The sequence below is a fragment of the Maudiozyma barnettii genome (genome assembly GCF_903064755.1).
Source record: "Maudiozyma barnettii strain CLIB 1767 genome assembly, contig: KABA2_04, whole genome shotgun sequence".
Lineage (NCBI taxonomy): Eukaryota > Fungi > Ascomycota > Saccharomycetes > Saccharomycetales > Saccharomycetaceae > Maudiozyma > Maudiozyma barnettii.
Genome location: NW_024545241.1, coordinates 1 through 16540, shown reverse-complemented (window position 1 = coordinate 16540; position 16540 = coordinate 1). Strand labels below are relative to the sequence as shown.

General features: G+C 33.0%; 4 protein-coding genes across 4 annotated transcripts; 3 read left to right on the top strand and 1 right to left on the bottom strand.

Moving 5' to 3' along the window:
* Window positions 1-132: 132 nt before the first annotated feature.
* On the top strand, window positions 133-2943 carry PLC1 (phosphatidylinositol phospholipase C; the record flags this gene model as incomplete). Its single annotated transcript, XM_041550084.1, has 1 exon — window positions 133-2943. The coding sequence occupies one exon, from the start codon at window positions 133-135 to the stop codon at window positions 2941-2943; it is 2811 nt and encodes a 936-aa protein (XP_041406018.1).
* Window positions 2944-3259: 316 nt separating this feature from the next.
* DIM1 (putative dimethyladenosine transferase) lies at window positions 3260-4219 on the top strand (the record flags this gene model as incomplete). Its single annotated transcript, XM_041550083.1, has 1 exon — window positions 3260-4219. The coding sequence occupies one exon, from the start codon at window positions 3260-3262 to the stop codon at window positions 4217-4219; it is 960 nt and encodes a 319-aa protein (XP_041406017.1).
* Window positions 4220-7505: 3286 nt separating this feature from the next.
* DIP5 (dicarboxylic amino acid permease) lies at window positions 7506-9266 on the top strand (the record flags this gene model as incomplete). Its single annotated transcript, XM_041550082.1, has 1 exon — window positions 7506-9266. The coding sequence occupies one exon, from the start codon at window positions 7506-7508 to the stop codon at window positions 9264-9266; it is 1761 nt and encodes a 586-aa protein (XP_041406016.1).
* Window positions 9267-12094: 2828 nt separating this feature from the next.
* On the bottom strand, window positions 12095-14698 carry OPT2 (Opt2p; the record flags this gene model as incomplete). The annotated part of the gene is made up of 1 exon (XM_041550081.1): window positions 12095-14698. The coding sequence occupies one exon, from the start codon at window positions 14696-14698 to the stop codon at window positions 12095-12097; it is 2604 nt and encodes an 867-aa protein (XP_041406015.1).
* Window positions 14699-16540: the final 1842 nt, after the last annotated feature.

The following is a 16540-nucleotide window of genomic DNA, read 5'->3' as shown; positions in this document are numbered from 1 at the left end:
CAAGTATAGTTTACTGCCCTTATTTGTAGGATTAATGTTTCTATTTGGGTAATCGAATGTATCGAAGATATTCGTATCATTTCCACACTAGTATCCATTTTTTTGCAGAAATAAAAGGAAACAATCCACTAAATGGAATCAAATAATCCATCATCAGGGAATGATCATAATATATATACTGATAAAGTACTTACTACCAATGATACATTGATTCATGGTGACAGAAGGCAGCTGTCTTCAAAAACTGATTCTTTGAATTCGAATATGTCATCAACTCTAAACACACCATCAAAACAAACGACAAGACTGAACACAAATTATAGAATTGTAAGAAATCTGAAATCACTGTTAAGGAAGACAGCTGGTCTGGTTTACCCTTTACAAGAATCGTCACAAACTTTATTAAATAGTTCATTAGACTTTGGCACTACTATTGTTGGTCCTGCCACATCTCAACCTTCTTTACAAGACATTCTCAAGTATGCGAGTCTCCATAATAAGTCATTGCTATCGGAGAACATATCTCAAATGTGTTATACATTACAATCTGAGGGTGTGTTTTTAGAAAAAATAACAAGAAATAAGAGAAGATGGTACTTGTTTAAATTAGATAGTGACAACAGTTCCTTAATGTGGAAACAAGGCAACAAAATACTGGAATTGGACTCTATAAGAGATGTCAGAATCGGAAAAATGGCTAGTAATTACCGTGAAGAGTATGGTGTCTCAGATAACTTCGCTGATTTGTGGCTAACAATAATATATAGTGTGTCAAATAAATTGAAGGCATTACATGTTATTGCTGAAGATAAAGATAGATTTGACGCTTTTTTAAATGTAATTTGCGGATTAGTGTCCAGAAGAAGGAAATTAATGGAAAGTATATCTATCCCAGACAGCGAGAGGTTTGCAAAAATCCATTGGGAGACAACTGTTTCAGAACGAGAAGAAGATAGATCAAGTGATACTCTGACATTTCAGGAGGTTTCAAAACTTTGTAAAAGATTCCATATTTATTGTTCAAAGGATCATTTATGGAAAATATTCAATATTGCAGATGTAAACAACAACCAACTATTAAACTTTAAAGAATTTCAACATTTTGTTGAATTACTTAGGGAACGTAACGAAGTAAATCACATTTGGAAAAAACTTGTAAAATCTAATACATCTATGAGTTTGGATATATTCTGGCAGTTCCTGAAATATGTTCAAATGGAAGTTGTGCTTTCAAAAACTGAGTGCGAACTATTATTTAACAAATATAAAAATATGAAGACCAGATTACTGGATGAAGAAGCTTTTCTTCAGTACTTAAGGAATGCTTCTTTTATGACTGATGAAACCGAAAATTCATTTGACTATTCAAAACCGTTAAACCATTACTTCATTGCATCATCTCACAACACATATTTACTTGGTAAACAGATAGCCGAAACTCCTTCTGTGGAGGCATACATCCAAGTATTACAACAAGGTTGTCGAAGTGTTGAAATAGATATATGGGATGATGAATCTGGGCCGGTGGTATGCCATGGAGTGCTTACAGCAGCTATCCCTCTAGGAAATGTTCTTAAAGTTATTAGAAAATATGCATTTATATCGTCTCCATTCCCACTAATCATCTCATTAGAAATTCATTGTGATAGAAATAACCAAAAGATAACAAAGGAGAAGATAGAAAAGATATTTGGAGGGTTATTATATACTGATGTATTGAATAACAATGATTTACCATCACCTCTAGAACTCCGGCATAAGATTATTATAAAATCCAAAAAGCCTAAACATTATGACGCTGAAACACAGACTTTCACAACAGAAAGTTCTTCAAAAACTGGTTCCTCGTCGAATCTCGATTATTCATCTACATTTGGGAGTTCTAATTATGATGATTCTGAGGAATATACGTCTACAGGAAGCACCACTATAAAGTCTCGCAAGTCATCGATATCAGGATCAAAACCAATAACCAATATTCAACCGATGTCACCAAATGAACCTACAAATTTCAACAGAATTAAGAGAATCGGTACTATAACCGGACGTGTTGTAGTTATTAAGGATTTGATAGATATATCGGCAATATATGGGGTAAAATATAGGAATTTTTCTTTACCAGAATCAAAAGCAGTGGCACATTGTTTTTCTCTTAATGAAAAGAAGGTTAACAGTATGTGTAAAGATGTTTCACTCAAATTATCTCTCGATAAACATAATAGGAGATATCTTATGCGACTTTATCCACATGTGTTCAGATATAAATCTACCAACTTTGATCCCATATATTATTGGAAATTAGGTATCCAAATGGTGGCAACTAATTGGCAAACGAACGATTTAGGGCAACAAATCAATTTAGCTATGTTTCAACTAACAAACCAAAAAAATGAAATTGCACATTCGGGTTATGTCTTAAAACCTTTATCATTGCGATCCAAAGTTGGTAAAGTTAATGATTTGATTTCGATGTATGATCAATTACAACTTGAAAATTTCTCTGAACCCAATGAAATTAAAATTAAAATACTATCAGGACAATTATTGCCAAAACTTGAAAACAATTCTTCGAGTGATAGTGACTTTGCACCATATGTGGTTGTTAAATTTATTATTGATGGAGAATCTATTATGAATCCAGTTCACTACTTAAAAAATTGCACAAGATTATCAGAGACAGAGATTAGAAGTGGAGCATGCCCAGGTAATGGTTTCAATCCTGTTTGGAACGCTGAAACCAATATTACTTTAAGTTGTTTGAATTTTAGCTTTATTCAGATCATTGTGAAGACCAGCGAAACTACGTTAGCTTCTTGTACCATTAAAACCGAGTATTTGAAACGTGGATACCGTCATTTACCATTGTATAGTATCGATGGAGAACGATATATCTTTTCTACTCTCTTTATATATTCAGAAATTACCCGTTCAAAGATTGAATGAAATTATACAACATTTATAAAACTGCATATAACATTAAATATCTCATAAATAATGTTCAAAATAACTTTAGTACCTATCCGAGTTAAAGGATTGGAGACTATAAAATATCATCTTTCACGATGTACATTAAGTTCAGTGAAATATTTTTTTTTTCAGATTTAAGGTTAGCGATGCATCTCATCGCAAAAAAAAAATTATCAAGAAATTTTATATGATCCTATGTTAAAAGGTCTTATTCGAGCATGCATTTATTACTGATATACAAATAAGGTCAATAGACTTGAATACCAAGGGAGTGAAATAAAACAGTGAAGATATGGCAAAAGCAGCTAAGAAGAAGTACTCCACGGCGCCAACATCGGCAAAACAAGTGGCAGCTGAAAAACATTTGAGTTCAGTTTTCAAATTTAATACCGATTTAGGTCAACATATTTTGAAGAATCCATTAGTGGCACAAGGTATTGTGGATAAAGCAAACATAAAGCCATCCGATGTTGTTCTTGAAGTTGGTCCGGGTACAGGTAACCTGACTGTTAGAATCTTAGAGCAAGCAAGAAAGGTTGTTGCTGTTGAAATGGATCCTAGAATGGCAGCAGAGTTGACTAAGAGAGTTCATGGTACATCTGGTGAGAAAAAATTAGATATTTTATTAGGTGATTTTATGAAGACTGATTTGCCATATTTTGATATATGTATAAGTAATACGCCATACCAAATTTCATCACCATTAGTATTCAAATTAATTAATCAACCAAATCCACCAAGAGTATCGATTTTAATGTTTCAAAGAGAATTTGCTTTGAGATTATTAGCAAGACCAGGTGATTCTTTATATTGTAGATTATCAGCCAATGTTCAAATGTGGGCTAATGTTACTCACATTATGAAAGTCGGTAGAAATAATTTTAGACCACCTCCACAAGTTGAATCTAGTGTTGTACGAATTGAAATTAAAAATCCTAGACCTCAAGTTGATTTCAATGAATGGGATGGTTTATTACGTATTGTTTTTGTTAGAAAGAATCGTACAATTTCAGCTGGATTTAAATCGACTACAGTTTTACAAATCCTTGAAAAGAATTATAAGACATTTTTAGCCATGAATAATCAAATGATTAATGATGAAAGTATATCATTAACCGATGTTGTAAAAAATAAGATTGAAACTGTATTGAAAGAAACTGAATTAAATGATAAGAGAGCAGGTAAATGTGATCAAAATGATTTTTTAAAATTATTATATGCATTCCATCAAGTTGGTATTCATTTCTCATAGATATTGTAATAAATATATGTATATTGTATCATAGTTTAGGTATAAAAAAAGAATAAGGCAATTGTCCTCTAACACATCGTTATTATTATTATTTATTATTATTTTTTTATTTAGTAAGCGTTGAACCAATTTTTACCACAATATGTTATTTGAATAAACCAAAAATTCTAAATTGATAAATAATTTAAGAAGAAAATGAGTAATTAATCAAGATAAGAAAACAATTCAAATTTTTTTTAATTTCTAAAAACTTAATTCCCCATTACTCCAAAAAAATAAAATAAATTGTATATAAAGAGAACTAAATCACGTCTCAATTATTATGATTTTTTGAAAATAATAATTCTTTAACGGTATCAATTATTCAAACAGACCTTATGTTTTACCATATTGAATATCCAATGATAAGAAATCAAAATAATACCATATTTTCTATCATGCTTAACCAGAATAGATGACTTTTCATACTTCAGATATTGACATGATGCTATAATACCACCACAGTTTTTATTATTTATTTAAGGGAGGGGGTATAATGAGATGATAATCTTTCTAAAGATCATCAACTAAGTCCATTGAATAATATAACAATATATAACAATATATTATTCTAAATGATAATTGAAGAAGACTCCACAGTTTTTAAATATTTAAAAAATTTCGGTGTCTCTTATTTTGCAATAAATGACAGTTCTCAACAGGAATAAGATAAAAAACAGGGCAGGATAACTTTAAACGGATACAAATGATCTAATAGATATATGATAAGGTCAAGATAAAAAAATAAATATCTTTTCGGTATAACGCTCACATTATTTTAGTACCATTTTATTCAACTGTATTATGGTAATATAATATATTCGACCAGAAATGACTCAATAGACCAAAAAAAAGGGGACTATCAGTTCTTTAGTTATCTTCCAATGAATGATATAACATTAAATGAAAGATAACAAATTCCGCTAAATATCCTGTCTTGAAAGTCATTCCATATATAACCATTTTGAAGTCCGAAATAAAATTTCTTTAATTAGAAAGACGTCATTATTACATTACATTACATTTTCAAATCATATCAAATTTATTCAAATTTAATTACATCATTATAGTTATTAACTACATGACGACGTATGACGTGATTTCGTGGAGAATAATTAAATCATAATGGAGGCAGAAAAATAAAATGAAATTAGAATGGCAGCCCGTTTTCCGAAACTTCGCAGAACGTGATCTAGCCTGTCACTAGCGAGTAATATAAAGCAAAAAAATGGGTGCCCGAAATCTCGGAGGTACGGGGATAGTGATATGATCATTCGTCGTCTTCTTCTGTCGATAGTATGTCTGAACAATCTAACAATAATTCGGTTGAACGGCTGAACTACAAAGATAAGAGAAGCAAATATCAGAATCATTATGATTAAATGGTCCGTGGAAGAACAAAATATAACTTCACTTTCTGTTAATTAACATACATACCCCTCTATAGGTGGCTACTTCTCCCACTATTTTCCTGTTAAACTCGTTGTTTAATTATATTGAGGGATGGCAAAACAAACAAAAACAAACAAAAACAGAATAATTTAATCCATTCTGCCGTTCTACAAAGCGAGAAAAATAACAATGCCGTAGCAACTCGGACGTTGGAGACACAGAAGATAACGCACAAGTGTCCCATATATTAGGCAACTAAGGCATTAAAAAAGTTTTGAAAAAAAAGTTTGGAGCCGCATGGAAGTTTCAAGTTTCTTCTTCCTGTTATTACCGTTCTTTGCCGATTTTTTATTACTTTGCCATTACCAGCCATAGTTCAGGACGTACAAAGATATATTTATATCTTTTTTTACCTTACAGCAAAAACTAAGAAATAAAGAGAGAATAGAGTATGGGCAGCCTCACTATGCGGTTAACCAACTTAGCCCCTCTAAACTTGTTTTTACCTTCTATGCCCCATCCAGAAGGAGCAAAAAAAAGTTTTGTTACTGCAATGTTTTGTCTGGGTCACTCACGTTACATTCAGTAGCATCATCATAACTAATTATTTGACCGTATCCATCCAATATTCATCATACAAACACGTAATTAATACCCATATTCATTAATTTAAAATAATTAAGAGAAAAGGTAAACAAAAACTGAACGATTATTATTATCAATAGGATTTACACTACCGCTCTCGGGTTCAAATACAAGTAGCTTGCCATATTATTATCGTCATCATTACACAAGGGATACAATACAATTAGAGATAACTACAGAAGAATTCGTAAGTTACTTATCTTGTTCTTTTTTTCTATGAAATTTACAGCTTAAAGTGTCACAATTTTTACACTTCGTCCTCTCCTGATCCTTTATTTTCATCTATCAAGATTCTTGATATTTCAAGAATATATTTGCTTGCTGCCCTTTCTTTCTACAACCTCTCTACTTCACCAGTCGATGATGTGCTTCATGATTTTTTTTTTTTCAATAATATTTTTTTGCGGGTGTGTGTGATGCTATTGGGTTGAAGATGGGAGATATGTAAATAAACAAATTGCATTACAAAATGCATTAGTTTCTTCCATTCATGACCCCCTTTTCTATCAAAAATAATAATACACTAATTTATGAAATCTTCCACTAGGCCGTATCAAATCTAATCATTTTCAATTTACTTAATTGAATATGATAGCCTCTATCTTTCTTCTTCTTCATCGATTTGAGGGATCAGGAGGAAAATAAAAATTTAATATTTTATCATTTCAAGCACTACGTATGTGTGTGACCACCCATCTATTTACCTTCTTCTTATTTTCATTATCCCTTTTATCGATTATATTGCTCTTTATTTTGTTAGATCCTCTCACTTTCCCTCTTTTATTTCTAGGTTGATAGTTAAAAACTATTATCGAATTGATTAAAAATTTATCGATAAGTTACTCTTTTCATTTACTTGATAGTCGTACTCAATTGAGAAAAAATAACAACCGAAGAATTCAAATTTAGCAGCACACAATAAAATGGGTAAAGTCATCTTGAAATTATTTTGTTGAACAGTTAATTCTCACAAATTATATCTATCAATTGATATATATAAAGGATGGAAATTTCAATAACATTTTATTCAAAATTATATAATACTGTAATTGGATTGATTAATAATTTCTTCCACTAAATCAAAAGAATAATTAAGTTCTTTTTTTCTTTAATAATAGCAACATCTCCACTTATATTAACAATTAATACTAAAATAAAAGGAATTCTCTCATTTACATTCACTCTTTAATTAAATATGACTGTCAGAGAAATGAGTGAAGACTTAGGCTCTGACCTAACAAATGTCTATACTATAGACAAATCTAAAATAAAAAATCCTATTAAAGAAGAAGTATTAGATTCAAATAGTGATTTAGAGGCTAATAGTATCAGTCTCTCGGATGATGAAAATTTTAAAGCTTTTGATGGTAAAACTGAAGGTACTAGATTAAAGAGAGATTTAAAAGCTAGACATACTTCAATGATTGCTTTAGGTGGTAGTCTTGGTACAGGTCTTTTAATCGGTACCGGTACATCTTTAGGGACTGCAGGTCCAGTCTCAATGCTAATCTCATATTCATTTGTTGGTATATTAGTTTTTTTCGTCATGTCATGTCTTGGTGAAATGGCTTCTTATATTCCATTGGATGGTTTCACAAGTTATGCAACTAGATATTGTGATCCCGCCCTTGGTTTCGCTGTTGGTTATTCATATTTATTTAAATACTTCATTTTACCACCAAATCAATTGACTGCAGCAGCTTTAGTTATGCAATATTGGGTCGATAGAGACACAGTAAACCCTGGGGTATGGATTACTATATTATTAATTATAATCATCATCATTAATTCCTTTGGTGTTAAATTCTTTGGTGAATTCGAATTCTGGTTATCAAGTTTTAAAGTGCTTGTCATGTTAGGTTTAATCATCTTAATGTTTGTTATCATGTTAGGTGGAGGTCCATCTCATGATAGATTAGGGTTCCGTTATTGGAAGAATCCAGGTGCTTTCAAAGAATACTCAGATGCCATCTCGGGTGACACTGGTAAATTTGTTTCATTTTCCGCATGCTTCGTTTACGCTTTATTCTGTTATCTAGGTATTGAATTAACCGGTATTGTTGCAGCAGAAGCTGAAAATCCAAGAAAGAATATTCCAAAGGCCGTTAAGTTAACAATGTGTCGTTTAATTATCTTCTACGTTATTTCAATTTTCTTACTTGGTATGTGTGTTGCTTCGAATGATCCAAGGTTGGCTAGTGCCAAAAATGCAAGTACCAGTGCTGCTGCTTCCCCATTCGTTGTTGCTATTATAAACTCTGGTATTAATGTTTTACCACATATTTTCAACGCATGTGTTTTAATCTTTGTCTTCAGTGCTTGCAACTCTGATTTATACGTTGCTTCCAGGTCTCTTTACTCCTTGGCAATTGATAACAAAGCTCCTAAATTCTTAGCAATAACCAATAGATGGGGTATTCCATATTACTCCTTAGGGGTCAGTGTTCTTTTCTGCCTACTTGCATTTATGAGTGTCTCTTCTGGGTCTGCTAAAGTCTTTAATTATTTCGTTAACGTTGTCTCTATCTTTGGTGTTTTAAGTTGGATCTGTATTTTGATCACTTACATTTGCTTCGATAGAGCCGTTAGAGCACAAGGCGTAGACAAATCTACCTTTGCTTACGTTGCTCCATTTCAACCATATGGTGCTTGGTTTGCTTTGTTCTTCTGTTGTCTATTGGCTCTAATCAAAAATTTCACCGTTTTCTTAGGCCACGAATTCGATTATAAAACTTTTATTACCGGCTACATTGGTTTGCCTGTTTTCTTCATCAGTTTCTTCGGTTATAAATTTTATTACAAGACAAAATTTGTTAAACCGGAAGAAGCCGACTTGTATACATACAAGGCTGCGATCGACCAAGAAGAAGAAGATGGTAAGATTCAAGATGCAGAGAAAGCAGAAAGAATTAAACAGAACGGTAAGAACTGGGAATGGTTCTATGACAAATATCTAGGGAAAGTGTTTTAATACATATATAGTTGGAAATTATTCCTTCTCTCCCTCTAGTTTACGACAAATACCTCCTTCTATGCATTCTCATTTGCATAGCATACATACATGATCTTAATTTAACATCCTGGATGTTGGATTATACTTTTAATATTTTATTTATTCTTAATGACATTTATATTTTCAATTTTTATTTTCTCATGATATCATGTTCTTTGCAATATATAATTGTTGATACATATATAATGTTGGAACATAGAGGTTTCTTCCTTAACTTAGAAGAATGACATACTGATTTACATATGTAGTAAATATCTATATACATAATCAACACTTGAAAATCCAACAACGATGAATTCGGCTAAAAAAGGAGATGTTAGAACTTCCATCAGCGTGTCTATACTTGACTCAAATAAGGAAAGTAAAGAAAGGCTGATCTAGAAGAACTCGGCTCTTCCATAATTGGTGGATCTGACGATCCTGAAGGAATCCAGGAATTTTTCAATGAAGCAGTGGTACTGCTTGCTAACACCTGGTTCGTCACAGTGACCTTTGCAATGCTAACATTATTTTTGATCTAATACTACTAAAATATCCAATGTTTATTTTTCTCCTACCTAAAATATTTTTCGAAATATCAATTGATTCAAGTTCGTTAGTGTATTATTTTTAAATTATATATATATACTAGACTATTTTTGTACGCTAAACTCATACCCTTCAACTTTTACAATAGTCATAAACAAATTATGCTAAAAGATAAATAAATAAATAAATAAATAAATAAATAAATAAATAAATAAATACTATAGACAAACTATAGGGTTGTCGTTGAAAATGGTTTCAAAGGTTCTAGGCCCCATTTAGCTAACATAACTTTATCTTCNGGTTGTCGTTGAAAATGGTTTCAAAGGTTCTAGGCCCCATTTAGCTAACATAACTTTATCTTCATCCCAGCCATTACAAGGGGTAGTTAGCATATCTTTCCCAGTGAAAATACTATTACATCCAGCCATAAAACATATGAATTGCTCATATTCACGCATGGTATAACGGCCTGCGGCCAATCTAATCATGGTTTTTGGCATAAGGATTCTAGCTGTAGCAATTGTTCTTACGATATCTTCAAACATCAACTTAGGAGTTTTACCTTTCTTAAGATCATTAACTATCTTAGTACCGTCAATTTCCACCAACCTGTTGATTGGAACAGATTCTGGATGAGGGCTCATGTTCGATAATGTATGCAAGAACCCAATTCTGTCGTCCTGCGATTCCCCAAGCCCTAAAATACCACCGGTACATACGGTGATACCAGACTCACGAACCTTATTTAAAGTTTTCAAACGATCATCGTAAGATCTCGTTGAGACGATATTTTTATAGTGCTCTCTTGAAGTGTCGATATTACAATTATAAGCAGATAGGCCGGCATCCTTTAATGTGTCGGAATGGGACTTGTCAATCATACCTAGGGTGACACAACTTTCTAATCCAATATTATTAACTGTTTCAACCATTTTAGATATAGTTTTCAAAGCACTCTTTCTGCCTTCCATACCTCTCCAAGCAGCACCTAAACAGAATCTGGTTGAACCATTCTTCTTAGCTAACAGAGCTTCTTCTTTCACTTCTTCTACTGTAACTAGCTTTTCAGCTTTTAAACCGGTGTTATTACTCGAAGATTGAGAACAGTAGCTACAATTTTCAGTACAACCACCTGTCTTAATATTCATCAATGTACATAGTTGGACTTTTGATGGATCATGAAATCTTCTATGTTGAGTCTGAGCAGCATATATTAAATTCAACAGCGGTGTCTCATAGATTGATTTAATATCTTCTTTTGACCAACAGTGAGTAGGTTCAGTGGTGGAGATTGCACGGTGAACAATATTTGTTTTGGTATCTGTAGGGATTGACAAATGTCTCTTACCAGTAAAAAAAGTGGTTCTTTGAAGACGAATTAACAGTTTCATCGAGACCATGTTTTTGAATCGTCAACTATGTGTACGTAATCCAAAACAAATTAAAATCAAACACAGACGATTTTGGGAAAAGAAAAAACAAACTCTTAGGAGTCCTATCGATGTCCTTTATATAGTATTTGGAAACTATTATTCATTGATAAAAAAAAATACATCAAGGTGCGATGCTGTTGACCTGTAAAAAGCTCTGTTTTCTGGTATTCCCACCAACGAGAACAAAATTTTCAAGGTCACCATCATAATTAAGTCATGATTCATAACAAAGTGAATGAATAAAAGTGTCCGTCTTTAAATTAGCGATCTGTAAACGAATTCTTGGTTTTGGAATCATGCTATTATGATTCATCTATCTGTGCATGGTCACGTGCTGGATATGTCTTATACTGCTGTTGTTCCGCTGACGAGACAAGTCCCTTGTTGGTTTAACATACTAATCTGGTTTCATATAAATGACATGTCCAGTTAGCATAGGAACTCTTTATTGATAATTAGAAGACCATTTCCCCCAGGAACGGTTCACTATGAGGGCATCATCCTTTTTCACAACGTCCTGATAATTTACAGGCGTTAAATAATGAGCCCGCAACAGGTTGTGCAGCTTCTAATAAATTCGCTATACAATAACACTACCAGTACAAACTCTCAGTATTCGAATACAAAACAATCAATAATAACATTGTATATATTAGTTAAATATAAGGTATAGAGTGATACAAGTACACTCCCCAAACAAGGTAAAAATAAATAGATAAAGAAAAGCCATTGATCCATCGAGGCGCGCTGGAGTAAAAAAATAACGAAAAGAATAATTAGAAATGATAAAAAGATATCAATAGAAGAAAGAGGGTCCACTTTTGTTCATGGATAGTGGCCTGGATCTGGACCGAAGTACCCCTTTGGAAGGTCAGTAATATTTCTTATTGGTAGACCAATGGCATCGACACCAGCGTAAGGCACATTATTCCCCCACCAACTCAATTGCGTATCCTTATATTGAACCGCAAAAAATATAATGATGGCAGAAAAGACCAGACCTGCTGCAAGACCAGATTGAATCATGTAGTTGTATCTCTCCCATTTTCTAACGTGATATCTCCTAATGTAGAATTGAGAGAATATACCAATAATGAAACTTGGTGTGAAATACATTAACCCATATGGAGGACTGAATGAAAGCATACCAACAACAAAGACAACTGGATCGAAATTCCTTGGTATGAACCTAGGACGCCATCTCTTAATGGCACCAAATAACAAACCAAGTAAGGCGCCGATTAACCAACACCATCTGAGGATTGGATATATGTCGTTAAAGATTCTCTTGGGACCAATGGCACCCCAAACAATCGATGAATTGAAGAAAGTTGTAATGTCAGGACAAGTGAATTTGGCGGTTTGTTTTGGTGTACAGAAACCTTTAATGTTGCTTGCTTGCCAATTCAACACACCCATATTAACAAATATTTGTAACAATACAATGAAGCATTGTCCCCTGAATAATGCCACCGGTGGAATCTTGGCATAATGTGCCATCTTTTGATTAGAGACATAATTATCAGATTGGGCATCAATGTTGTAACCGAATGCCTTAATGATCATTAGTGCAAATGGGTTACCAGGTAAAGCATAACCAATAATCATTTCAATCAATAAATTCAACCCTAGCGAGACACCTGCAATCGATTGTAATAGAGTAACGGGAATTAAGAAGGCTGCATTGAAACCAACTGAAACGAATAAACCCCAAACAGGTGTGTTTGTATGATAAGCTTCAACAACAATTATACCGATAACTATTGAAATAATTAAAATTGCGAAATACCACCAGTCGGGAACTTCCTTATATTTCTTCATCATTGTGCAATGAATGTCATGGAATTCAGACAACCCACCATCACTGTCATTTACATTACTCCATGTACTACGTTGGCGTAAGGACATAATACTTTTACCAAAACTTTTGAATGATGTTGATAATAATTTGGTGTGAACAAACATAGAATAAACGATCATCAAAGGATAACATGCGATAAAACAACCATATGATACCAAATTTCCGGCAGTGTAGAATGGTGGTGAGTATGCCTGATATTTGTCAATATCTAACTCATTTTTTTCGTTTAAAATCATATGAACCGAGTAAGGTTCACCAGTGTTCGTGTAAAGACCTTGAGTGAACATTGGTAGATATTGCGTGTTTGCATAATTTGTGTAGTAAACTGCAATTATTATCAATGCTGTAAGCACTGCAGCAACATATTGGTTAACTAACGACCAGAATGGGGTAATCAATGGCCCCATATTACCTAGAACGTTCCAATCAAAGCTAGTAATTGGATTAAACCCTAGCCCGGTAACACCACCTGTTATGTTTGCTAGATGAATATTGTTGGGCGCAATCCATGTCATCCAATTGAATGTATTCAATATATTGATGATATAGGTTGGGAACCAATTGTAGAAGAAGATGAAGAGGAAACTGTACCCAAAAACCTTATATTGCTTTTTGGCCTGTCCACTGCTACGGCTACACAAAGCCCTGTTTAGAGCTAACGTTGGTAACACTGTTGGCCACATGGCCTTGACTGGGTATACAACAAATCTTCTCAGGATACCTGCAAACCCAAACCCTAAGAATTGAACAGAAAGAGATAACAAAAACTGATAACCAAAACCCAAATGAACATCATACTTCATCTTTAATGTCAAAATGTTATAGTGCGTATAGAAAGTTCCCATAGAAATGGCAAACAATAGGGTAGAAAACATCTGCTCTTTCTTGGTCCATGGTGTTTCTATATTTAAAGCAATTCTTCTTTTCCCAATATTGAAACCCCAACATGGAAAGTAGTCAGCCCAGAATGTACCACAAAAATTTAAAACAATTTGAATAACAGATGTGGAAACAGAAATCGAAATCAGTCTATGGGAAAAAAACTCATTAAAACCAGAACCAACAATACTCCAGACAATTGCCAAGAAATAAGCTCTAACTGTTTCGACAGGAATGTTCGGGTCTTCGACTGTATCTACAACAGCTCTCACTTCTAGATATGGAGAAGAAAACTTAATCATTGCACCATAACATTTGCAGAGGAAGACATCCAAATCGTTGGTGATCAAATCACTCGTAGTTGATAGCCGAACCCAATCATCATATTGGTGGTGTGCTATATTTTCATCTTCAGCATGGTCCTCAACAGCTTCCTTTAGCACCTCCACAGCATCTTCCAAGGTTATGTTTTCCGATGATGTTAATATAAAATTGAATTCATCTGGCATGTCATGTATGTCATTGTCACGGTATCCTAGTTTCTCAAGCAGAATGGTCACGTAGTCGGAGTTTAACTCCGTGGCTTCGACTGAATCTGAGCTACTAACATCTCTTTTTAAATCAAACTGAACCTTTTCTTTACTAACGTTTACTTCATCTGATGAATTATTTTCTACCTTATACTCCATCGTTTACTTGAGACAGAATATTTCGGTTAGTTTGTTTTAGGTAAGTAAAAAGGGTACAACAACTATACGCTACAGATAATTAAGAATTAGAAAAGCACTCTTTATATATATGTGATATTTATCATGCTAAGCTAGCACATTCCTGACTTATCTGCAACTTACAACAGATAGTGTTGACCCCTTGATCATGGGAATATAGACTAGATATTATGCGGTGATATCATAAATTTAGTATTATAACATGATAGATAAGTATTTTAAACAGGATGAACTGTATCCAAAAAAAAAATATCAAAATTCTTAAATTGCGACAACAATACAAGGGAAAGTGCCAAATATTATATCCTACGAAACTTATATGGTTGCCATAATCCAGATAATTGAGGTTATCAGCGTAAAATTAGGAAGAGCAGTAGCTATCGAGAATGATCCTGACACATTTTTTTAATTTTATTTGTACCGTAAGACTAAATCACCGATAAGAATGATTGTCCGGGTCGAATAAAATTGAAATAGTCACTAGAAACTATCGTGTTGTGATGTTATTATCCCAACAAATAAATACAGACTGTTACGATCTCAGAAATTTATAATGAAATAGTTGAGAATAAATCATGAATGGTGAATTTTGAAGTCTAATCTATTATTTGCAATTTAGTAAATATAGCAAACAAAATCATGATTGTGTGAAAACCATTTTGACTATTGTAGTATGATTTCAGAAATATGCTAACCAGATAAAAAAATGCCAAATGTTGACACTTTTATCGTCCATAAAGAAATTTGCAAACTGCGAGGAAACTGCGTAGGTCGGCTGTATCCGGATAAAAAAAATACTTTCGAACAATATATTTAATTATGATATATTGACAGATAAAGAAGGTTCGGTTTAGAAACAATAGACCAATCTGATTGACATTGCGAAAGACAAGAAAAAAAATAAGTGCGGACTATAGGTGAACATTTTTAGATTTGGCTGATAAGACATTAAATTATTTTTGACTTTCTGGTGAAGCAATAGATAACCGTATACTCAAACTAAGTTAAAGACAAATAGACGAAACAATAAGAATGAGTGTACAACACAACACAATTATATACTCAACATTATGTTAGTTAAATTTTCCATCGATTCGAACTGCGATGGTAGAGTACTACAAACCCCTGAGGTTATTTTAATATCGACGACATCTTAATAGTAATTTACTTTAGAATCTTACGATTTAATTACCTAAATCATATTTACTTTTCTAAATAGTTCAACCCTTACTTCTCTTATTTTTTATAAAAGACTCTTCTCCATTATACCGTTAATATTAGTCGTATAATTGTGGTAATGACGTTCCACTTCTTTAATATATAGCTAAGATATGCATTTTCAACCAGTCAATGACGTATATTCTCACAAATTTAGAAATATATATTAAATCGAATTCTAGGTCACTTACAGCGGCAAATTAAATAATACGAACAGAAAGAAACTACTTAATAAACTTGTGGAAATACGAGTGCTACTGAAGGAATATTTATCGTTTTATGTCATTACTAAGTACCGTCACAAGATGAGATGATAATCAAAGGTGAAATGCTACATATAAAGAATGTATAATGTGTTCGATGTTATAAAAACTATGTATAGATATCAAATAATGATCAGTTACAAGCCAAAAAATATGAAAAACAACATCACTAGTTGAAATAACGGTTTCCATTAGTAAATCACTCTCTTTGGGCATTACCAATAGGCTTGATCAACGACACAGATAACGTCAAAACTTTCTGGATAATGAAGCATATTGTGTAATAGGGATGTTTCTTGGGTTGTTGTTCTGGGGAAGCAGA